General features: G+C 40.5%; 1 protein-coding gene across 4 annotated transcripts in view; it reads left to right on the plus strand.

Annotated features, from left to right (window-relative positions):
• Positions 1-10815, plus strand: part of EIPR1 (EARP complex and GARP complex interacting protein 1) — a 167500-nt gene extending 156685 nt beyond the window's left edge. For 2 of the 4 annotated variants that reach the window (XM_073336101.1, XM_073336100.1), the window contains exon 6: positions 10474-10810. In XM_073336101.1, the coding sequence (XP_073192202.1) occupies positions 10474-10648 (175 nt within the window). In that variant the 3' untranslated portion in view covers positions 10649-10810. Of the gene's footprint in view, positions 1-10473 lie in introns of all 4 variants that reach the window. The other 2 variants (XM_073336099.1, XM_073336098.1) reach the window with 2 other exon arrangements.
• The last annotated feature ends 14248 nt before the right edge of the window (positions 10816-25063 follow it).

Consider the following 25063-nt stretch of genomic DNA (forward strand, 5'->3'; position numbering starts at 1 on the left):
AAGAAAAGCTTGCAAAACATTTCTCCTGTTCATTCAAAGTCACTATGCCTTCATGATGTAAGACAACATCACAAGCGTCTTTTACATCAGCAGACAAGATCCAGTCCCTTGTGTGCAGAAGCAGTCAGTCTCTGGAACTGGTGCATTGGCAATCAGATTACTCTGTCGGTAGCAAGACTTTTCCTGCCAGGAAACCAGAATATGCTAGCAGACGTTCTCAGCAGACACTGTGCGGTCGATCATGTGTGGAAGCTTCATGAGTCTGTGATAAACAATTTTTTTGCTCTCTGGGGAAACCCCCACCAGGAACCTGTTCTCCCAAACAAACAGGAAGTGCAACATAAACTGTTCCCCAGAGGAGTCCTGGGCTGCCATTCATAGGGCAACGCTCTACTCCTTCCATGGTCACTTAATCTGAAGTATGCCTTCCCTCCACTACCACTCTTTCCTCAAGTCTGCACAAGATTTGGCAGGACAGGTCATGAGTTATTCTCATTGCCCCCAGTTGATGCACACAGTTTTGGTTTCTGAACGTTCCTACATGTGTCATCTCGGGCATTGATTATTAGTCCTGTTTCCTAATCTCCTGACTCATGGGAACACCAAGGTCAGGCATCCCAACCCACGGGTGCTTTGTCTCAGAGCCTGGTTTTTGGATAGGCATTGTCCTTACAGGATTCATGCACAAAACATTCTTTCTAACGGTAGGAAGGGTTCCACTAATAAATGTTACGTAGACAAGTGGAAGTGTTTCTCTGTCTGGGCACATCAGACACATTTCTACAGAAGCCAGAGATGTTCCTTTCGTTTGGGATTTCTTTCCTTGAAGACAGCTGGTTTGTCAGTTCCTTATGGGTTCTTGATCTTTGCATGCCTTCTGAGTAGCAGATTCTGGAAAGGCCTAATCGGATCTTTTCCACCTATAAAAAAACCTATTCTTCAGTAGGACTTGAACCTTGTTTTCTCAGTACTCACTAAGCCTCCTTTTGAACCATTGGCTTCTTGCTGTGTCTCGCCTATCCATGAAAGTTGCATTTTTCATAGCCATTCTGTCCACTTATCCATGTTCTTCCCAAAACCTCATGCATCCTCAGAAGAAAGGAGGTTCTATCTCCTTGACATTACGTGAGCCTTCACCTTTTACCTGCAGAGGACAAAAACCATCAAGAAATTCCCTAGACTCTCTGTTGCTATAGTGCAGTGGTTCTCAATCTATTTACCATTGTGGGCCACATATGCAGCTCTCTGTGTTATGTGGGCCACATCCACATAATATATATACTACCTGTATGGCCCTGAGGATGTCACATGGGCCACAGCTGTATGCTGATTGGGCCGCAAGTGGGCTGCGAGTTGAGAGCCACTGCCATAGCAGAAAAGGCCAGGGGTCAGGCTATATCTGCTCAAAAAAATCTCGAAGTGGATCTCAGACTGTATTTTGCTCTGCTATCAGCTGTCTAGTCTTTTCCCTCCTTGTAGGGTAAGAGCTCATTCCACAAGAGGGGAAACAATATCTGTGGTGTCACTTCAAAAGGTGCCTCTACTTGATATCTGTAAGGCAGCTACGTGGAGCTCAGTCTACATGTTTGCTAGGCACTGTGCCTTAGTACAGGACTCCTTTACTGATATATCTTTTGGAACAGCAGTCCTTCATTTGACTCTACCATCTATGACCTTGCACCATCCTCCTATTTGAGTACTACTTTTCAGTCACCTACAGTGGAATACACACAGGGACAGGCACTCGAAGGGGAAGAGAAAGTTACTTATCTTATTGTAACTGTGGTTCTTGAATTGTGCGGTCTCTATCTGTATTCTGCTACCCACCCTCCTTCCCTCAGATCTTCACATCTTCTTGGATTCGAGGTGTAGCAGGAACTGGAGAGGCAGTTGTTCCATCCTGCTTTTTTCTTTTCAATCAGAGGCACGAGGTAAGCCAGGGCACATTTTCAGACCAATGGACACTGCTTTCAAACTTCTCCTACTCAAGGCTCATGAAGCGCATATGTACTCCCTAGTGGAATACAGATCGGGACAATGTGTCTCGAGGAACCTCCAATTACTATAAGATAAGTAATTTTCTCTTCAGTCCTAGAGCTAAACCTTGCCCGCAAACACACCCTTGCGGATTACTTTTAATTTCTAAAATTTAGGAAAAATATTATGCAATATCTGAATTACGTCATTTTATTAGTAATGTATCTATTTTGTTTAAATTCTGCAAACTTATATATTTCAATATTGATCTCAAACACTTCTACCAAATGATCTTACTTAAGCAGGTTTTAGGTATTTTCCCACAGCTAACATAGTGTTAATCTTGACTGTTTTAGAAAAGATTGTGGGTTTTGTATCTCAGTAAGAGAAATCTAGAAATCGTAAGATTACAGTGTAGCATCACCCGACAAAGTGACTTACTTAAAGCTGCTTATGTGAATTCTTCGTGGGAGAATTTGTAGTTGGGGCTTTGTTGGTAGGGTGTCTGAGAAACTAGGTCAAATCCAATAAAACAGCAATTTCCCATTCTTACATTATTTTGTCTTTAACAAATGTATAATTATTTCCTATTAGTTTCTTCACTCAAGTTAGTAAACATATCATATTTAACCAGCAATGACAATCTGTTTTAAAATACAGATTTTGTGTGTTTTAAAGATGTTTCTGTTGGAGAAATTGAGGTTTTATTAATGTGAGAAAATGACCGGTCTTTCAATTGCATGAATGGTTAAAAATCATCGATCCTTTCCCATGCAAGTAATATAAAAATAAGGTCTACTAGGAGTATTATTCAGCTGATATGTTGTATTTTTGAGGCTGTCAAAATTGGCTATGATGAGGGTCAAATTGGAAATCTACAGGAAACTGAAGGCTGTTCCTAATTTGCATATAAATTTGGATGGAATTTTTTAAAATCAGATAAATTCACACAGCCATAATATTTTCTAGGACTTGTATCTTCCTTAGCAGAGCAACAAAAATACCATGTTGGTTGAGTTTACCAGCAATAAAATCCAGCAGCTGATCAGCTCTACCCTGCAGTTACAGGAAGAGGGTATCTGCAGGGTGCATTTTAGAACTCTGTGGGGTGTGCTTGGCCCTCAGGCCGCGCTTTGGGCACCCCTGCTGTATATTGTTGCCGCTCTACTGGGTTAGGTTTATTTCTAAACAATTTTTAGGTTGAACAAGATTTAATTTTAGTTCTGATGGAGAATTAATGATTTCTGATGTCTCTCTTTTTTTAAACTTCTTTTTATTGAAGTTTTTGATGATAATATGGAATCGCAAGCACTGCAAACCTAAGTGATTGTTAGCATGAGCAGTAATTTGAAGTAACGGCATGCTACATGAAAACAATTATCCAAAAGCTAAACGGGCTTCTCTTACAAGTGTGACAGGGTCGGGCCAGATGGCTGTAGGAGAGTAATAGAAGGCAGATATATTAACCCCAGGCTAAGTAGGTCCCTTTTCCCTGGGTAAGGTAACAGGGCAGGTTCCAGAACAATCAGGAACCTTCTGGAGACAATTAAGACAGGCTGATTAGAACACCTGCAGCCAATCAAGAAGCTGCTAGAATCAATTAAGGCAGGCTAATCAAGGCACGTGGGTTTTGAAAAGGAGCTCATTTCAGTTTGTGGTGTGCGTGTGAGGAGCTGGGAGCAAGAGGCACTAGGAGATGAGAGTGAGAACGCGACTGTTGGAGGACTGAGGTGTACAAGCATTATCAGACACCAGGAGGAGGGTCCTATGGTGAGGATAAACAAGGTGTTAGGAGGAGGCCATGGGGAAGTAGCCCAGGGAGTTGTAGCCGTTGCATAGCTGTTCGAGGAGGCACTCTAGACAGCTGTATTCCACAGGGCCCTGGGCTGAACCCGGAGTAGAGGGTGGGCCCGGGTTCTCCCCAAATCCTCCCAACTCCTGGTCAGACACAGGAGGAGTCAACCTGGACTGTGGGTTCAGAAAAACGGCCAAGCTGAGGGCTGCTGTGAAGCTCCAAGGTGAACAAATCCGCCAGTAAGTGCAAGACCCACCAAGGTAGAGCAGGAACTTTGTTACACAAGATTGTAACACAGTTAACCTCAAACTTATTTAGTCAAATGAAAGTTTCCCTCCTTTTATGGGAGAAGCTAGTGGTGGCCATGCTATACAAATAGGATAACAAAAAGAGAAAAAGCCCTGTTCCAGCTCTCTGACACCGATCTCAAAACTGTGTAGGAGATGTAGATAGATCCATATTAGGATGGATGCAGTAAAAGAACCTAGATAAACAGATAGGCAAGTAAATATGTCTGCTCAGAAGAAGCTCTTAAAATGGTATTAAAAAGTTGACACTAAAGCAACTTTTTGAGGAAAATTTATTACAAGGAAGAAATAATGGCCTGTGTGTTTCTTAAACACACAAACCCAGAATATAATCCAGCCAAACTACTCCTCCAAGAAAGCAGCAGGCCAGGGATCTAAACCTCTGGTGTACTAGATGAACCATATCACTGGTAATATTCCTTTTAATCATAAAAACCTTTTGAACAAAGCAGTTAAACATTCTCATGAAGTGAGCTGTAGCTCACGAAAGCTTATGCTTAAATAAATCTGTTAGTCTCTGAGGTGCCACAAGTACTCCCATTCTAATAAGAGTTAATCAGCAATTGCAGACTCAAGCTGGTGCTGTTTATTGCTATGTCAGGGAATAATAAAGCTATAATAGATAATGAAATATAGCAACATTGTTAAATACACTCTAATATAAACAGTTAAAGAGCAATTTAGTGTATGTCTACACTACAGCCTTGTCCGCAAAACTTACATCACTCAGGGGTTTGAATATTCCACCCCCCTGAGCGATATAAGTTACACTGACGTGAGTGTTTGGGTAAGCACTGACGGCAGGAGAGCTTCTCCCACTGACCTAGTTTATGCATCTCGCAGAGATGGGTTTTTTATGCCAACGGGAGAGCTCTTTCCCATCAACATAGAGGATCTTCACCACCCATGCTGCAGTGGTACAGCTGTGCCTCTGCAGCACTGTACATGTGGACATACTCTTAGATAAATAGAAGTTTGTATCTAAATCTTGATTTTATCAATTGTTTTCTAGATGAGCCACTTGACCACTCACTTTGCTTACTGTATGAAAACATCAGTTTCCTTGACTGAAGTAAATTTTGTCCAACCAGCCCAGCCTAAATTTACTAGGTGACCCAAAGAGTATTTGATATATGGTGGTCTCAGCTGATTCTCAGTCTGCATAAAACTGATTTTCAACTTGATCGGGTAAAATCTATGTTTTAGGATTCTGAAACTGAAGCTCTGTAAGCAGCCTAGCTTTACATAGTATCAAACTGCATATCCTCTGGGATTCCTGGGTTACCAAAATAATACAAGACACAGTATACCCAGCAAACATTTTATTTGGATGTCTCTGAGCAAGGGATAAAATGATTGGTCTCCAAGAGATTTCTAGTGTGTAAAGCAAACCTCTTTTGTTCTGATTTCTTCTTCCTTGGCATCCTCACATTTCAGATATATTGGTCCTTAATCTGCTACTGTCTATACTGGTGCATCCCCATTAGGAAAATTATCCAGGTAGCACAATTTAAAGGATAATTTCTTACTTTCTTTCATCAGAGCATGTACAATATCTCCAAGGTTAGAAGTGGAAGTAAGTTTCTACTGGACCTTTTGTGCTGTTCCTGCAGTAATTTTCATCCTGTGTTCAATGTTTGCCTTAGTATCTTGTATAGTATCTAATCTTTTATGTAGGAGATCCACAGGTTATGCCTCCTTCAGCTCCTTAATAGCGATGTCCCTAGGCCAGGCCTATATCCGATGAAGTGAGCTGTTGCTCACGAAAGCTTATGCTCAGATAAATTTGTTAGTCTCTAAGGTGCCACAAGTACTCCTTTTCTTTTTGCGGATACAGACTAACACGGCTGCTACTCTGAAACCTGTCATTATGGAGGAAGAAACTGTAAAATGCTACCATGTCTAGTCCTGAGCTCATGTGGTCTGAATTATTTTTAATAATATGCTCTCCTTAAGGGATACTACCAGGTAACTTTTAATTCTCAATGGGAAATTCATCAAAGAAGGAACAATAAATGAGGTTCAAAATAGCAGAGTAGAACTGAAATTCAGAACAGTAGATTCAAGATTCTTTCCTCAACATATAATCCCTCTTTTTTACATTAAACTGTACAAAATATATGATTGGAATTGATACACCAAAGTCACATCTTACATACAGAAAATAGTGTAAACTAGCAGTTTATCCATCCCTATTTATCCAGCCTCTTGTTAACTGAGTGAGACTCTTGGTTAACTGAAAGTCGGTCATGTCCCTTGACAGCAATATGCACCATGCATTGCTCCCCTGCTTATCCAAAGAGACATCTGAAACCTTCAGAATAATGGAGTTTTGGATAAGTGGGTGAGCATTGCATGAGGCACATTGCTATCTGGGGACATGACCAACTTTTTTTTAACCAGCTGTGTCAGTTAAGAAGTAGTCAGAAAAACACTATAGAGGAGATGAAATGTGCATTGTGGGCTTAGTAGATCAGTTATTAGATGGAGTGTATCAAAGTACACTTTCAGGAGCTCTCCAGCATACATCCTACTCTTCACAGTTAATCTATAAGCTGTATGTCGTCTCTTCTGTGACATTTATGGTGGTTTCCCTAAAAGAGTATAAGTAAAAGATGATGGTCCTTGAAACCAAACATCAGGAATCACACTGCAGTTATTAGAGTTTCATTAGTTATTTAATTGAATTTAAACTTAATTGTGATTTTAAATTCACAGCTGGTTGGGCTGGTTAGGCAGACCAGCACTAATACTACATGCAGCCCTGCAAGCCATACAAATTCATTACCAAATTCAATACCGGATTTGTTTTTACACTTGTTCTTACAGAGATTCGTGCTTTGAACTCTGGGAGACGAGTGGAAAAGGACAGAGACAGCCAACAACACTTCATTTCTATCATAGCTGTAATGTGATTGAGTCCCATTCATAGGGTTCTCTGTCATATGCTTCTGGTAGGACGATGGCAGCTGTAATACAAGTCTGTTTCTGAGGTAGGGGGATGCTTCTGAAAGCTTCACTGATTTCCATCAGACAGGAGAGAAATCTGACGTTATGCACTGAAAACTCAATACCCACCACCGCACAGAATAATGTACTGAAGTGGCATCTGATAGAAAAAGGGATTGGAAGAAAAGGAGAGTGCATTGCTAGTATCATAATATCAATCCATATTGTGTACTTTGGAAATTAAAAATGGATGCACATCATTCTTTAAACATTTGTAGTATAAAAGACCATATCTGTCTTAACACTCAATTATCATGTGCTCAAAGGTGTTAGGTGATATATAAGGTAAAAAAACAAGAAAGTTTCTCTATTGGAGCTAATATTTATATTAGGACTGTCAATTAATCACAGTTAACTGATGCGATTAACTCAAAAAAATTAATCGTGATTAATCGCAGTTATAACAATAGAATACCAATTGAAATTTATTAAATATTTTTGGATGTTTTTCTACATTTTCAATATTGATTTCAATTACAACACAGAATACAAAGTGCACAGTGCTCACTTTATATTATTATTTTTATGACAAATATATGCACTCAGTCCTACTTATTATTCTGCCAATCACTAAGACAAACAAGTTTGTTTACACTGACAGGAGATACTGCTGCCTGCTTCTTATTTACAATGTCACCTGAAAGTGAGAACAGGCATTTGCATGGCACTTTTGCAGCCGGCATTACAAGGTATTTACATGCTGGATATGCTAAACGTTCATATGCCCCTTCGTGCTTCGGCCATCGTTCCAGAGGACATGCTTCCATGCTGATGATACTCGTTAAAAAAATAACACATCAATTAAATTTGAGACTGTATTCCTTGGGGGGAGAACTGTATGTCTCCTGCTCTGTTTTACCCACATTCTGCATATGTTTCATGTTATAGCAGTCTCGGATGATGACCCAGCACATGTTCGTTTTAAGAACACTTTCACAGCAGATTTGACAAAACGCAAAGAAGGTACCGATAGCACTCGACCCAAGGTTTAAGAATCTGAAGTGCAGTCCAAAACTGAGAGGAACGAGGTGTGGAGCATGCTTTTAGAAGTCTGAAAAGAGCAACACTCTGATGTGGAAACTACAGAACCCAAACCACCAAAAAAGAAAATGAACCTTCTGCTGGTGGATTCTGACTCAGATGATGAAAATGGACATGCGTCAGTCTGCACTGCTTTTGATCATTATCAAGCAGAACCCATCATCAGTATGGAAGCATGTCCTCTGGAATGGTGTCACACCCCAAAGGCCCCTTCCCTCAGGGAGTCTCTGCGGAAGGCAGAGCCGCATTGTATGTGGCTAACACTGTTGCAAGCATTTCAAAGCATTTTGGGGAAGGTCAAAGGTGTGTGAGTGGAAGTTTCCTTTGCGAAATACAAGAGTCCAGGGGGAGGAGAAAGAAGAAGAGCAGAGAATGGGTTAACTCAACAATTCAGCTAGCTCCGTGTGAAGATAAGATGCTGGCCTTGGCCCAAGGTCATGGGCTCGACGAGAAATCAGCAGCTGCCCAGCCATGACAAGAGGAGAACTAAGTTGAGCAGAGCTACAGAGATATCAGCGAGAACAGTGAGAACAAATGAGATGGCAACAGCAAAGGCCAATAAAAGGGAAAAAAAAGTCTCTGGAGCCGAGATGTTTTGGGAAACCGAGGAGGCCACAGCAAGCTGGTTTGGATTGGCACAAAGAGCACCAGAAGCAGAGGTCCCTAAGTGAAATTCCCCCCTCACCCCCCAAAGGAGCCCAGGACTCAAAACCCTCCTGAGAGCTGGAGCAGCTCGGAGATCAACAGCAGATCCCTGGATGACCTGGGCCTAGGACACCATTCCCGTCCACCCTTTCCACACCCACCCCCCTCTTCTTCTGACGTTGCACCCAGGCCTGGCCAGTGTTGGGTAGTGCATGTGTGAGTTTGAAAGTGGGTAATGCTTGGGGCATTAATGCTTACTTTCTTCCCCTAAGTGACGTGGGAGTGTTCCCAGCACTCTCTGCTGTTATGTTATTATTTTATCAATAAAGCTTTAAAACTTAGACACTTGATGTGTTCTGTATCTCCTCCCCAAAGATCCTGCAGCATCAGCCTGATCAGCTGACATCCCAAGCAGATTGGTAATGAAAATCTGTCACAATGGTGGTTGTAACATGAAGGGACATATGAATCTTTAGCCCATCTGGCATGTAAATATCTTGCAACGCCAGCTACAACAGTGCCGTGTGAACGCCTGTTCTCACTTTCAGGTGACATTGTAAACAAGAAGAAAGCAGCATTATCTCCTGCAAATAATAACCAGCCTTGTGTATCTGAGTGATTGGCTGACCAAGAAGTAGGACTGAGTGGACTTGTAGGCTCTAAAGTTTTACATTGTTTTATTTTTGAATGCAATTTTTTGGTACAAAATTCTACATTTGTAAATTCAACTTTCATGATAGATATTGCACTACAGTAATTATTTGAGGTGAATTGAAAAATACATTTTTTTTACAGTGCAAATATTTGTAATCAAAAATAAATATAAAGTGAAGACTACACTTTGTATTCTGTGTTGTAATTGAAATTAATATATTTGAAAATGTAGTAAACATCCAAAAATATTTAAAACAAATGGTATTCTATTGTTATTTAACAGTATCGCAAATAATTTTTTTAATTGCTTGACAGCCCTAATTTATATACTTCTGTGAAATGGACAGGAGAAGAGGAAAGGTTAATATGGTGTAGTTTGAACCCTTCCCTTCCTCTGTTTTTCCACTGCTCTTGAGATTATGGGCCCAGTTCTGCAGCATTCCCATGAGAACTTTGCCTGACTAAGGACTGCAGGATCCGGCCCACTGCATCAAAAGACACTCGGGGTCAGATTGAGCTCTGTCTCATAATTGGTTACATTATGCATTCAGCCATAAAGCTAGTTTTGACAGATCCAAAATTCACTTAGGAAACAAATAAATACAAGGATAAAAATCTGGGGGAGGTGTATTTGAGGGAGGCATCTCTTAAACCGTATGTTAATCTCAGGAAAAAATTATATAATGATTTGCATTTTTGTCATGCTCTATACTTACATTTTTAAAAAAAACATGGAGGTGCTTAGAGTAGGCAATATGTTGTTTCTTTCATGAGACCTAGAACTTCCTAGAACTGTGAACAACTGACATTTTAGGTAGTGAAAATGACGATCACTGCTCTCTACTAATGGCCATTTTAATATTGACATGATCATGCTATATTTTATAAAATCTAAGCATTAGTGGCTGGCATGAGTACAACGGTGTGTCCAGAGAGCCCACTGCTGTACAGTAAATCAGGACCTGTATATCTTTCTTTGTTTGTGACATTTATAGTGCCTTATAAATCAGGTACAGTCACTGCTCTTTACTATTTTCATTCCAGAACTAAAGAGCCCCTTCAGGACAGCATAATAGCTACCTATGAAGAACATGAAGACAGTGTATATGCAGTGGAATGGTCCTCAGCAGACCCATGGCTTTTTGCTTCTTTGAGTTATGATGGGAGACTTGTTATTAACAGAGTTCCCAGAGCACTTAAATATCATATACTGTTATAATTTGTTTGGATTATGATATAATAATTATCTTGACATCATTTTTAAAAGCTTGAAATGTATTGATAATTGTTTAGTTTTCCAAGTCCAGTACTTTTTTGTTCGGTGTAAACGTTTAAACATAATTAATACATAAAAAAATAAAATAAACTTGACTAAAAGCGAAATTGACGTTTTCATTGTCTTTGCATTGTTGGGACACTGGTGGTATATTTTCCTGAAGTTGTGCTAGTGTGATTTCTATAATCACTCTAATGAAGTGATGATTCCTATCTAATTATTGTAAACTCGACTGTTTCTTGATATATGTGGCTGAGTATACCACTGTATTACTACAGTGTTATGCTAGTGTAATTGATTTCGATGAAGTTATTCTTGTACCAGTTTAAAAAAATTGGAGTAAGGCAGTGCTACCTAAGGCTAAAGGGATCTGCGGGCTTGCAAAAGTATTTTTTTCTTCGTTCTTTTCAACATAAGCAGCCTAGTGTTCTTAGCTAGGACCATAGTCTGTTAACTCTTCTGGCTCATTCCTTAATGATTATAAATATAGTGGGGAATGGTCTGAAGAACATTCCTAATTCACTCCCACATTTTAAACCATTCTTCCTTCTTTGTTTATCCTAACCAGAAATGTTAAAGGTAAGGATGAAGTCATGCAGACAGCTACAATCTATTACTTTCATTCAGACTGCCAGCACAGAGAGCCGCATGAAATATTTTGCAGCTGAACCATACAGGAATGTTGGCAACACACTGTGCCATGATTTGGCAATTGTACGCAACATTATGTGGCATTTTTGTTATAAATGATGATTTCTCTGTCTGACGCAAAATCTCTTTTAGAAGTTGGTTGTCTTTTATTTATTTTAATATGAGTGCCAATCTCACTGTAGCTACACCATTGTTAATTTGAAAGTCTCTTCTATGGGTGCAAGAAATCTGTCTCCTGTCTTTCTTGGCTCAGTGCCATTCCACAATGTGCTTGCATTGCTTGCAACGGGCTTCCACTGAGCACAGACCATGCTTTGCCAAATCCTCTTCCATTTTTGGCACCTAGGTCAGCTACTGCTGTGACTTGCCTGTTACAAATACTTAAGATTGACGGAAGGAGAATGCACAGGAAATTTGAAATCTAGATGGAGGGCACGTAAAATAAGACTACACTTATTGACCTCCTCAGATTGCACTTGTGCTGCTTGCTTTGCTGTCTGTTGTATTTAGGTGCTTAGAGCAGAACTCAGTGGTTTTTTTTTTTTTATGCCCCTCTTGCTTTCTAAGCACTATTGTTTCCAGCTAACTTCTGTACCTCAGGGATATGTGAACTTCTTCTTTAATGGTAGCCAATTGTACAGTAAACAACAGAGTGTAAGGCTAAGCTGAAGAATGCTGCTAGCAAGGGATAGAAAGATCAATACCAACTTCCTCCTATTATTCCTGCTGTTGCTATAGTGACTGCTGGTGTTGCTGTTGAGGGGCAGCCTACTACTAACCTTTACTTGTCCTTACTCAGTAGCTGGATCGAAATACATCCAAACGTGATTTTTTTGTGTAGACACTGCTGCTGATATGGGATCACACTGTGAAAACGTGACTGATTGTATAAGCCAGAGTGTCCAGAAAAAGAGAACAGTTGAATTCCATGCATGGCTGTCTCAAAGTTTGCGTAGCAGAACCTTTGGAAGTGAAATAATTGTAGCTAATTAGTTGTTATTGGTTTTTACTTGTATTACTCTGGTGCCTGTATCTCCTTCATAATGAATGCCACTCTCAAAAATTATGACTTTTCTAAAGTTTAATATCTCAGCTATTTCAAACTGCATAAGCCTGAAACCGAGCCTGAGCTACCAACCCGTATACACTTGGCTTTAACAAAGAGTGCTTTCCAAAGAGTAAAACGTGTTTTAAGTTTTTGGTTGTCAAAAACCAGGAGTGGGATGGACTTTCATAGGTGGCTTTAATATTTAAAACCACAAATTTTAGCTACAAAAATGGTTATGTTTTAGACATGAAAAACTGCAGTCTGTTCTTAATATGTGCTACTTAACTTTAACACTTAGCTGCAGAATGTGTATACACCAGTCACTGGAAGTGCTATTTCATCAACAAAGTCAATATGATGGCAAAGCAATTTCATTGCAGTTATGAGAAAATCATGAAGCAAATTTGACTACATTTGTTGTTTTGGTTATTTTTAACGTATGGACCACATACTCTGTTGGACTAATTTGATGTCTTTACGTTGCCTTCAGTGGAGCCATATCAGTTTACCCAACTTGAGAATTTGGTCCATTACATTTAAAACAAAACAAAAACTATGGAAGTAGGGGGACAGGAGGATCAAATTTAAATAGTTTGCTGTCATGTCTAAAACTGATCCCAGCCACGTGATCAGCACTCGCAGTAACATGAAAATGACTTTCAAAAAAGAGAAATAACGTTAGTATTTAAAATACTATAGAAGTAGCAAATGTACTTAGCAAAAGTCTTCAACTTACGTTTATTGCTTTCTAATTTAATTTTTGAGAATGGGATGTCAAGTCTCGCGAACCCCCTCCTAAAAATTAATATTTCAGGGATTTTCTCCTTTATCTGAGCATAAATTATAAAAGCAGTGTTCTGGGAAATATAAAATTTGTTTTTATGACATGCTTATTAAACACTATTTATTATTAATTATTATTAATCATTACAGTATTTTTATTACATTATGAAAACGGCAACACTCTTCCAAGATCTCACTTTCGTAGCTTGTATCACTTTGAATAAGCCTGTTATAAGACAAGGCTCCTTTGTTTCATCAGGGAGTATCAGATGTGAAACAACATGAAGGTATTTAAGAAGCCAACTCAAAGAGTTCTTCCTACATAAGCATAAGCAAACATTTGAGCAGTCCAGACAAACAACGCCCGTTACAACAAATCTTAAACTTGTTCTTCATAATACTTTTAAAAACAATACTAGCTGCCTATTTATTTTTAAAAACAGCAAAAAATATCCACCTCCCTTTCCATTTCTAATAAGGAGTCTTGAAGTTTAAATCTCCTCAGTGTGATAGATATGCTTGCTTTGATCTGCTTAGCTCTCGGAAGTCCAGGGACTCTGGGCTGCTGGCCCTGTGCTGACTGGGGTCCCTAAGGACAGCTCTGTCCACCAGTGGGAATTTTTTCCCGGGAACCCCCTGTAACATTTCATGCACCCCAGGGGTTCACAAACCCCAGTTTGGGAACCACCACTATAAGACAAGAGGAGAATTAATTTTTTCATACTCTCAAGCTTTCACATTGCCCTTCTCTTCCCCACCACACACCCTCGCTGCACTTTTCTTTCTGACAATCCTCTGGTTCAGTTGTAAGTTGTACTTTAAGGAAACTTAGAAAATCCTTCCATCTCAATCAGAGGTAAAATTCTTTCAAAACCCCTGTATTGTTTATGGAAATTGCTTTGTTAGGAAACCCACCCTTTTTCACTCACTGGCAGATATGCTATGGAGTAGAGCTCTTCCAGAATTTTTCATCGGAAAAGCTGATTTGTTGAAACCAAAATATGGAAATGTGTCTGTTTTGACAAAACTGTTTGTCCAGAATGTTTCTCAGGCCAGGATGGAATTTCACATTGAATTGGGAGAGACAGACCAACCCTAGAATAGAATAGACAAAAGCCTGGTGGTTCAGAGCATTCACCTGGTAGGTAGGAGACTCAGGACTGCCTGATTCAGATGAGGATCTCCCACGTCCCAGGCAAGTGCCCTAAACTAGTCGCTGGGCTACAGAGTCAGTGTCTTTCTCTGACTCAGTGAATAGTTATTTATATGAAGTGAAACCGCTCCAACAAAAGATGATGAGAGAAACTGACTCCATATCCCAATGGCTAGGTCAGGGCACTCACCTGGAAGGTGGGAAACGCAGGTTCAAGTCCTGGAACCAAATGAGGCAGACCAGGTACTAGATCCTTGTCTCCCATATCCCAAAAAGTGTCCTGGCCACTGGGATTTTGACTGTTCTGGAATAGGTCTTGAGAAAAAATTCTAAAGGTCTCAATTTCGTTCTGCATTGAAACAAAAACAAACTTCAAAACCCTGAATTTTTCGGTGAAATGGAACTGCTTTTCTGTCAACTTGCACACATCATCCAGATAGTTTTCTACATGATCTCAGAACATGGGGCATTGCAGCATACCACTGAAAACCATTTGAAGCAAAGGGTGACACGGACAGGAGACGCACAACCTTTAAACACTGTTCTTAATGGTTTGGTTTTGATTTTTGGTCTTTGAGAACTACAATGTCTAAGAAGTTTAAACTTTTTAAATTGAATTTTAGTATTACTGAAAGCGTCAGATCCTGTGTTGGAGAATTAAACCCCTCTCTTTAGCCACGGGTGCAAGACGAGCAGTAAAAGCTTTCCACCAGTGCTTCATTAATGTACGTACTACAAAACTATTCAAATGCTTGAAAAGGCAGTTGGAGAGGTATTGATGGCATAGTCAATTTGAGTGAAGAGGTTCTGCAAGGAATTTTGAATATTCTTAATAAGCAATTTAGGCCTGATCCAAAGCCCATTGAAGTCAATGTGATTGTCTTCCTTTTGTTAGGATAGGTTTGAAATTTCACCCACCTTAAATAAAAACGTTAAATTAAAAAAAAAAAATCAGTACTGACAAACTTTGCCTTCGTTAGTGTTAAAATTAGCTTGACCAGTCCTCAAGCTCATGATGTTAATGAATTACTTGTCAACACTAAAGCTAATGAAAAATAAGTATTGAGGGCATGGGTAGCCTTGACATTTGCTCTAAACCCATTCTCCTTATTTCTGGCACACATTTTTAATCCTCTCATTTTACAAAGTCATGTAGAAAAGATGAAATATGAAGTGGATTAAGAACAATGATAGAACTGGAAAAGAATAATAGTATTAGGGTTATAATACAGTTTGGCCACCTCAGTGCAGTTGACAACTTCAGATATCTAGATCTAGGTCTATATTTGGACACTTCACTTTGAATTCCTAAATCTCTCAGACTGGCATATCTCTAAATATACTGAAGTTTACAACCTGAGTGTTTGAAACTTATTCATCAGGGTAGACTAACCCTGACTCTAACAGAGTCCCACTCACATTAATGCACTATCCAGGGTGCAGATGTAGCTGTGTCCCACTTTACAAAAACAATTAAATGAAATTGAATTGAACTCGTTAAGAAATCTTTTGCTGTTATAAAAATAGTTGAGATCGAGGAACTGTATTCAATATTCATTAATAGTAAATTTTAAAATCTTTCATTACTACATGCATGCAGCTGTTATCTGGGTTTAGGCCGAGCTAACTATTGTGACTATTTCTATTGCTATTCTTCTAATATTTCTATTTCTATTACTATTTCTAAACCAGGGATTGGCAATCTTTGGCACGCGGCCTGGTCAGTTTGTTTACCTGCGGCATCCGCAGGTTCGGCCAATCCCGGCTCCCACTGGCCATGGTTTGCTGTCCCAGGCCAATGGGGGCTACTGGAAGGGCGGCCAGCACATCCCTCAGCACACGCCACTTTCCGCAGCCCCCATTGGCCTGGGATGGCAAACCACGGCCAGTGGGAGCTGCGATCGGCCAAACCTTTGGACACTGCAGGTAAACAAACCGGCCCAGCCCACCAGGGGCTTTACCTGGTGGGCCGTATGCCAAAGGTTGCCAATCCCTGTTCTAAACTTTTGCCTGTTGGGTAGGGGAGGGTACTGTGCATGATATTTTGCTGGGGGATCTGTCATGTAGATGCAGTTCTAAATGTTACAGAAATCTGTTCCTGGTCTTCCTGAACTGGTCTGAAAAGGCAGGTGGACTGATGACTGGGAGTGATGTGCAAATCCATTTGCAGAGAATCCATGACCGCTCTGCTTAGAAAAGGAAATGCCAAGCTCCAAATCATGGATACTCTCCAAATCAATTTGCACATTGCTTCTGCTCATTCCACCTGCCACTTCAGTCAGTAAGAGGCTAGTGAAGTGAGAAGAAAATGACACACAGGAGATTTGGCGAACAAGAAAAAGACAAAGGAGGGGAAAAAAGTGAAAGGGAGACTGACAAATATAGAATGAAAAGTGAATTGGAAAAGACAAGAGCAGGGAAAGATCAACTTGGAAAACAGAAATAGGAAAGACGGAAAAATAGACTGTAAATGAAGTTAAAGGAAAGATGGGGGGTGAGTCAGATAAGAAAGGCTTACAAAAAGAGAAAGCTGATACACCAAAAGAACCTTAAAATCTTATAAAGAAACTTCTCTGTAGAAGGATCTGCTGGATGACTCTGGAATGCTAAACACCCATTAATGTACAAGTAGGGAAATTAAACAAGAAGATGATTCTAGAATTGCTAACTTACTGAACACTCTTTTAAATTCTCTCTTTAGTATCTACTTGAGATACATTATGGTGATAGTTGGCTTTGAAATATTTTAGATAGACAAGCTCAAAATACAGTTACTAAAAATCCTGAATTACAATGCTGTTACCGCACTGACTCACTTGCTAAAGGATAGAATCCGGGGCTCTTTTGAGGAAATCCTGCTCCTTCCATAACTGGCACATCCCCTGACATCAAGGACACAGCATTGTAAGGGGATCCTAGTGCTCTAGCATAGAAGACGGCTTTGGAAAGGAGGAGATGATGAATGGATCTGTGATTCTAGATCAGTGGTGGCCAACCTGTGGCTCCGGAGCTACATGCGGCTCTTCAGAGGTTAACATGCGTCTCCTTGTATAGGCACCGACTCCGGAGCTGGAACGACAGGCACCAACTTTCCAATGTGCTGGGGGTGTCACTGCTCAACCCCGGCTCTGTCACAGGCTCTGACCCCACTCCACTCCTTCCCGCCCCCTCCCCTGAGCCTGCCATGCTCTCACTCCTCTCCCTCCCCCAGCCTCCTGGATGCCACAAAACAGCTGATTAGGAGGGAGGGGGAGGCGCTGATCGGCGGGGCTGCCAGTGGGCAGGAGGTACTGGGAGCTGGGGAGGGGGAAGCTGATGCGGGGGCTGCTGACGTATTACTGTGGCTCTTTGGCAATATACATTGGTAAATTCTGGCTCCTTCTCAGGCTCAGGTTGGCCACCCCTGTTCTAGATCCACCAACCAACCCCATGTAGGGACTCATGACAAGTATGCAGGCTGCTGCAGCCCTGAAGCTATCACAGCAGCAGGCAAACAGCTGGGCTGGTTGGGAGGGACCTCTAACGTACCCTTATAGCAAACAGCCTATTTACTCAGCATGTGCCCTGAGTCCAGGATTTTGGTGGCCAGAAGTATGGAAAAGCTTTTAAAAATATGCATGATACAAAGTGGGCAAGAGAATACGTGGAAAATCCAAACAGTGTGCATCCTAATCAGCAAGTCTGGATGAGATGCATCCTAGGGTGTTAATAAAATTTGTGGACATATTCCCTGAACCCCTGGCAGTTTCTGAAGATCAATAGGAAACTGAATACCAAAAGACTGGAAGATAGCAACTGTGGTACTGATCTATAAAACTTCAAGGTGCAGGGAGATAGACAAGAACAGATGTTTTTAAATTCAAGAGACTGGATAAGATTGGTGGATTTCTAGTTTGGTTGTACTCTTCAGATTTTCATACAAACTCATAATCCAGAACACTAACAAATATATTGTAAACTGAGATATCCCATCTATGCAGTAAAGAATGGATGATGCATTGTCTTGCACATATTAGTGATGTTTATAATGGGGGCAAGCACTACCTATTTATGTGTGTGAGATGAAGAAAGTAATCATATGCATTCTTTTAAATGGGTTCTTATAAATAAGAAATGGGACACAGAGTTGAAGCTGTAGAAAGTAATGAGCCATCTTCGGCATATGCAGGAAATAATGAGGACAGAAAAGAATACTTGAAATTAGTCTTTAAGTGGACTGAAATTAGATAATTCTTGTTCACAGTTTATGATTTATACTACCTGGTCTCATGAAGTAACACCATGTGGAATCTCAACATGTTCTACAACTTTTTACCAGTGCCACACTAAATAATAATAAGACCTAGCTGTGATACAGTGCATTTATTAGCAGATCTCAAAGTGCCTTACAAAGGAGGTTGATATCATCCCCATTTTATATATGGGGAAACTGAGGCACCACACATGTATACACATACACAAACGCACACAATATTTTGACCAAAATCTAATATTGCTCCCAGAATAAGTTTATGCTTCCATAGGTGCTGTTATAATAATATAAGCACCCTACTTGTTTTTTGGGGTGGTATCAGATTTAACAAAGCCTCATTTATCCTCCAGGAACATGATGATGACGCTGTTGAGATCCAAAGCTGCAAAAGAGTTTGATTTGATGCCTGCAGCACATACAACTTGTTTGAAAGATCAGTTGCTAGCTTTTGTCTTTAGGAGCTAGTGGGTAGATTGAGTAACAGATACTTGTGATGTTGCTGCTCTTTTCTTTGCTTTGTCTAATCTGAATACCACAGGAAAAATCTGGCAGACATATTTTTGTGGGGAGGGGGTATAGTAGGTTGTCTGCAAAAGTACAAATGGAAACTTCATCAGCAATAGGAGCTATTTAAACTTTGCAAAGCATATGCCAAAGAACTTCAACTGTTCTCACTCTCCTGTCAGAATCATAAATGGCAGGCATTTGGATTCAGTTTGCTAACAGAATTCATGTTTCAGGTCTCTGTTTTAATTTGCTGTTTTCAGTGATAATGTGGTTTGAATCTCTTCCTCTGGTTTGGGTAAACTTTCCTAGTTGACTATGATTTTATATCTTGTCTCAGGGTTATCTGTCAGCTAGTGGAGTGGAGTGCTGTGACTTTGTTATAAGGCTTTGTACTGCTATGGCTGAAGATAACATGGTTCCTGCTCCACTACACCTTATTGCTCAAGTCAGAATTTGAATTTTGCAGTGTTTTGGACTGGCCATCACCAAGAGCTAGAAGTGCAGTGGACAAATGTGTCTGAGTGGGACTTCCATAATCAGAAGAGAGAGTCAGCTGGAGAGAAAGAGGGAGTAATTGTTATGTGGCTTTTCCCACACTGCCTGCAAGGAGAGACATGAGGTGCAGGGGGAAGCTACCTGAGGTTATTACAGATTCCAGTCAGTTCACGTGAGCTGCTCCTCACGCTACAGACTAGGGACCGTATGACTAGACAGCAGTTCTGCAGAAAAGGACCTAGGGGTTACAGTGGACAAGAAGTTGGATATGAGTCAACAGTGTGCCGTTGTTGCCAAGAAGGCCAATGGCATTTTGGGATGTATAAGTAGGGCATTGCCACCAGATTGAGGGATGTGATCGTTCTCCTCTGTTCGACATTGGTGAGGCCTCATCTGGAGTACTGTGTCCAGTTTTGGGCCCCACACAACAAGAAGGACATGGAAAAATTGGAAAGCGTCCAGCGGAGGGCAACAAAAATTATTAGGGGACTGGAACACATCACTTATGAGGAGAGGCTGAGGGAACTGGGATTGTTTAGTCTGCGGAAGAGAAGAATGAGGGGGGATTTGATAGCTGCTTTCACCTACCTGAAAGGGGGTTCCAAAGAGGATGGATCTAGGCTGTTCTCAGTGGTAGCAGATGACAGAACAAGGAGTAATGCTCTCAAGTTGAAGTGGGGGAGGTTTAGGTTGGATATTAGGAAAAACTTTTTCACTAGGAGCGTGGTGAAAAACTGGAATGGGTTAGCTAGGGAGGTGGTGGAATCTCCTTCCTTAGAAGTTTTCAAGGTCAGGCTTGACAAAGCCCTGGCTGGGATGATTTAGTTGGGGATTGGTCCTGCTTTGAGCAAGGGGTTGGACTAGATGACCTCCTGAGGTCCCTTCCAGCCCTGATATTCTATGATTCTATGAAAATCATTTCTGTGGGATAGAGATCCGCTCAAAAATTGCATGAGCTAAGCATTGTGCTAACGCTATCATTTATCCAGGACACTTTTCCGGAGCAAAGGGCAAACAAGTTCACTTAGTATAAATTTGTTTGCTAAAAGTGGTGTTGCTCTCTCAAAGCTCAGTTCAAAGAGAGATAGAGCAAGGTGCTTCCAGGAACGAGTGCAGTAGCACTTGTCCTTTCTGCAAGCCTGCTCACTCCCGAGATACAAGCTTTATCAGACAAAGAGAAAGGGGGAGCACTTTTGTGGGAACCTCTTGTTAAAATATTGACTGCTCTTTGCTAGGTTATAGATATAATCTGCAAAACATTTCACAATTTTAAATTGGGTTTGGAGTTAAAATTAAAGCAGGAAATACTGCCTTGTTGCATGGAAAATATTAATAGAAAAATTAGGATTAATTGAGCATTTCATGTGGACTCCACTAGTTAGAAAACAGCAAGATGACATGAGGTAGACTTGCATGGCTTGTGTTTTTACTTCAACTGCTGTGAAAAGTATTTCAATATTTGCATAATTTAGAGCATAGAATTATGATTTCAAAGATTCAAATTAGAGCAAGCATTTACATAATCTAATTAAATTATGTAAATGTTTTATTGTGATATTAAAATAAGTGTAGAACTTGTGGCACAGACACTTTCCATTCTCATGCCATTTGGGAGCCCTGATTTGAGTACACAGGTTTATGATTCCAACCCCTGCAGGCAGCCCGATGAAAATGCTGCTTGCTCTATGGCAGGGAGGAGAGCACTGGATGCTCTATGCTTAGCATAACTTCTGCAGGCTGTTTGTTGGAGCATCATCTTCCCCAGCATAAAGTGGAGCAACAGTAGCTGCCAGAAAAGGAACCAAAGCAGATTTAAAAGGCTAGTTATGGCCTCTTACTATTTTAATCAAAGCAATGCTTCTGTGGTGTATATTTGAATTTCAACGGACATTCAAATAACTCCACTGTGACTCTTCTCTAGCAGCAGCCATGCCACCTGTAGTCTCTTCAGATCTCACAGTCCAAGCAGATTGTACCTGCGTCGTACTTGGCTAATAAGGAAAACCCCAGGAAGGGGTGTTGATGATTATGTGGCAGATATTTCTCTCTGGCTAGGCCTATGCTAGGAACGCTTGGCCTACTAATGCAGCACCATTGGTGGTGGCACTGGTAGATGCTGTCATGTGATAGTATTTTATCTCCAGGCCATCTAGCCCCGTTTGACAGGAGGCCTGTCTTTATTGTAGCCTCCACCATTGCTGCCACTAGTGGGGCTGACCCTTGGAAATTGTGGAGAAGGTCTCTGAATCAGTTCTGAACCAGTACCAAAAAGGTTCTAGGGAGAACTGGGCTGCTGAGTTGCCTTCTGATGAGATAGGAGACAGAGGTCCAGGCAGTTTTGGCCTATCAGTGATATAGGAAAGCTTTTGCATAAGCAGGGGAGTTATAGCCAAATTCAAATTTGAGTTAAATTCACTTTGCCAACATTCCAACTGAAATTTAAACCCAACAAGATCATAGACTCATAGAATATCGGGGTTGGAAGGGACCTCAGGAGGTCATCTAGTCCAACCCCCTGCTCAAAGCAGGACCAATCCCCAATTTTTGCCCCAGATCTCAAATGGCCCCCTCAAGGATTGAACTCACAACCCTGGGTTTAGCAGGCCAATGCTCAAACCACTGAGCTATCCCCCCTCCCCCGAAGATAGTCTTCACTTCCTGGATTAAAACAGATGTAGTGTTGCTATGAGTTATCAAACAAAAAGTCTGGATTCTACCCCCAGGGAAATCCATATTATTGGTGCATGAAGCAATTCTTGTGTAGGTGCATAGAGCTAGATCATCAGTTGTTGTAAATCAGCACAGCTCTATTAATTTTAGTGGTGCCACATTGCCTTACACCAACGGAGGATCTACCCATAGTTTGTTAATTATATCGGGGTTCATCAATATGAAAAACTAAATAAATGTAGGGTAGTCGTAAAGCGGTTCGGGGAGAGGCTAAATGTGCCAGAAGTGAATAAAGTTGGAGTACAATCTTTGCTAATCAGACATAGATTTAATTACTCTGTATATTTTGTATCTAGGTTTTGGGGAAAGAAAGCAAATGTTAATTTAAACAACAAGCTAAGGCACTTCAGTCCATGGAGCATTAACAGCTAAGGAGAACAACACATTGACCTTATTTGCTGCTACTCATGCATCATGTGTAGGAATGCCTGTCATAGCCATAATGATTTAAGATCAGGCTGGACCAATATTTCTTAGTTCCTCCTCCACAGCCAAGGCAGTTTCCTCTCTATGTAATATGGGGAAGCAATAGGTGTATCTGGTGAAAAATGGCAATGCTTCAGAGGTGCCCTTTGCTACAAATCCAGCACTGCTAGCTTTTGTTTGTCTCATGGAAAAGAACTTGCAAAATCATGAGCTGTCAGAAGTTTAAGTTTTGGCATGGACAGATATGATTTTTACAACACTCGAGCTGTGTATGTTACAACTGCTAGTTAAATATCACTGTAAACAACCCAGTTTTGGAGAACTCTAAAGTTTGCTAAAATTTTCTTTAAATTTGAGAGGATCTTTGCTGTTTCTTTGCGCAAAGAGTACAGTAACTAATTAATATAAACCTGCAAGTTTATGTTCATATGACTTGTATACATTCAGTCATAAAAGCTACACTGAGGCAGTAGTCACAGGGAACTATCATTTAACTGCAGACGTGTGAACACCTGAGAGCACCTATTAAAGTTCATGGCACTTCTCATAAGAGTACACGTATTAACTATCATCTGGCATCCTGTGCCACTACAGTTTGGAGAATTATATTATAAATTCCCTCTCGATTTTCCTTTTGATACAATATTGACTGATCCATCACCCCTTAAAATCAAAGGAAAGATGTACTTCAAGGGGCATTGGATCACCCTTTCATGTCCTCGGTAGTTATGTTAAAACTGCGCATCACTTACACAGATGTCACTCTCCACCCTAGAGGTAGCTGCACTTCAGCTGTGGGCAAAGTAATTGATGTATTACAGTTTTTGCTGATTGCAAAATCTATAATTACATTGCAAAATGATTTCCCTTGTATCTTCCTGTTTCCAGATGCTCGTAATTTTCTGATCATGTTTCCTTTTATGCTGAAATTTTGCATGTTTGATCTTAGCCCAAAAGGTTGTTTTCCAAGGTTTGGGAGACTGGGACTAGTTGAAGGATATTTGAGAAAAGCTCAAATCATCCTTCCACACCTACGAAGCTCTTTTTCAAAGATTGAAATATATCTAGATTAACGACACCTCTGCAACCATAACATGTAGGTTGTGAAACTGAATAATTTATTTTAAAGAAATACTTAATAATGTGGCCATTTTTGGAGTGCAGTTTGATCTTTATTATAGTGTTGTCTCTTTTCTCAAGATTAGTCTTTTCTCTACTTCATAAAACTTTACCCGAGAAGCCTTTTTAAAGACAAATTTTATCAAAACCATTTTAATAGAAAATGGTTAGGGGAAGATTTTTTAAATGTTAAGTTCACCATTTTGTGTATATTCATAGAGAATGTGTTAAACCATCTGTCATTGTTACTGGCTGATATGAAAATCTGATAGGACCTGGATGGCATGTGGATCTCCAAATGGGTCCAGTGGAAGAGTGGAGTTTAAAGACCTGATCCAAAGTCCATTGAAGTTAACAGGTATCTTTCCATTGACTTCAGTAGGCTTTAAATAAGGCCGTATATGTGTAAATAGTTGAGTCCCTGTCCTACAAAGACACAGGCATATTATGTTGTGATAACTGGGCCTCCAAATTTACCTTAGTGAGCTCAACTGTCAAAAGTGAGTGACAGTTAATTGTCACAATAATCTATAACGACAAATGTTGTTGAGGAAAGGTGCAAAAGGGAGACAGAGTGAATTAATCCAAACAAAAAGGCCTCCTGACAAAACTGAAGGACTGACAAGAGCATGCCTGGTAAACAAGAGAAGTGTGGGATGGGAAATCAATGGACTAACACTGGTGAGTCAGAAATTAGGGCTAATTTGTGGACAAAGTAATGAAGGGATGGGATCTTTTTCCCTTCTCCCCATCACTCCACTTTGGGGACCTCAGAAAGAAACTTTGGGGGAAAGTCTGGCTATTGTGAATGCTAGCTGACTGAAAGAGGAGGGGAAGGAGGAAGCTTCACCATTGTGACTACCATCCCCACCATCTCCTGGGATGCTGGGATCCAGTGTGTCACCATTGTGCTTTCATTGTTCTGATCCTAACTGAAGAATTGTCCTGGTTGGACCAAGAGGGGGAGCCAGATAATATTGCCACCTCCCCTTGCTCTGGCTAAATCCAAAACACCACCTGGGATGTGAGATTTACTTACACAGACACACCCCTACCTCTGCCTTTGTGTTCCTTTTTCTTCTCTTCTTTTACCTTCAGTATAATAAGAGCCTGGCTTAGTTGGCCAAGATTGAATATATTGTAATATTGCTCTAAGCCTGGTACCGGAAAGACAGCTAAAAACAGTGCCCTTGA

This window comes from Lepidochelys kempii, chromosome 3 (genome assembly GCF_965140265.1).
Source record: "Lepidochelys kempii isolate rLepKem1 chromosome 3, rLepKem1.hap2, whole genome shotgun sequence".
NCBI classification, from domain to species: Eukaryota; Metazoa; Chordata; order Testudines; family Cheloniidae; genus Lepidochelys; species Lepidochelys kempii.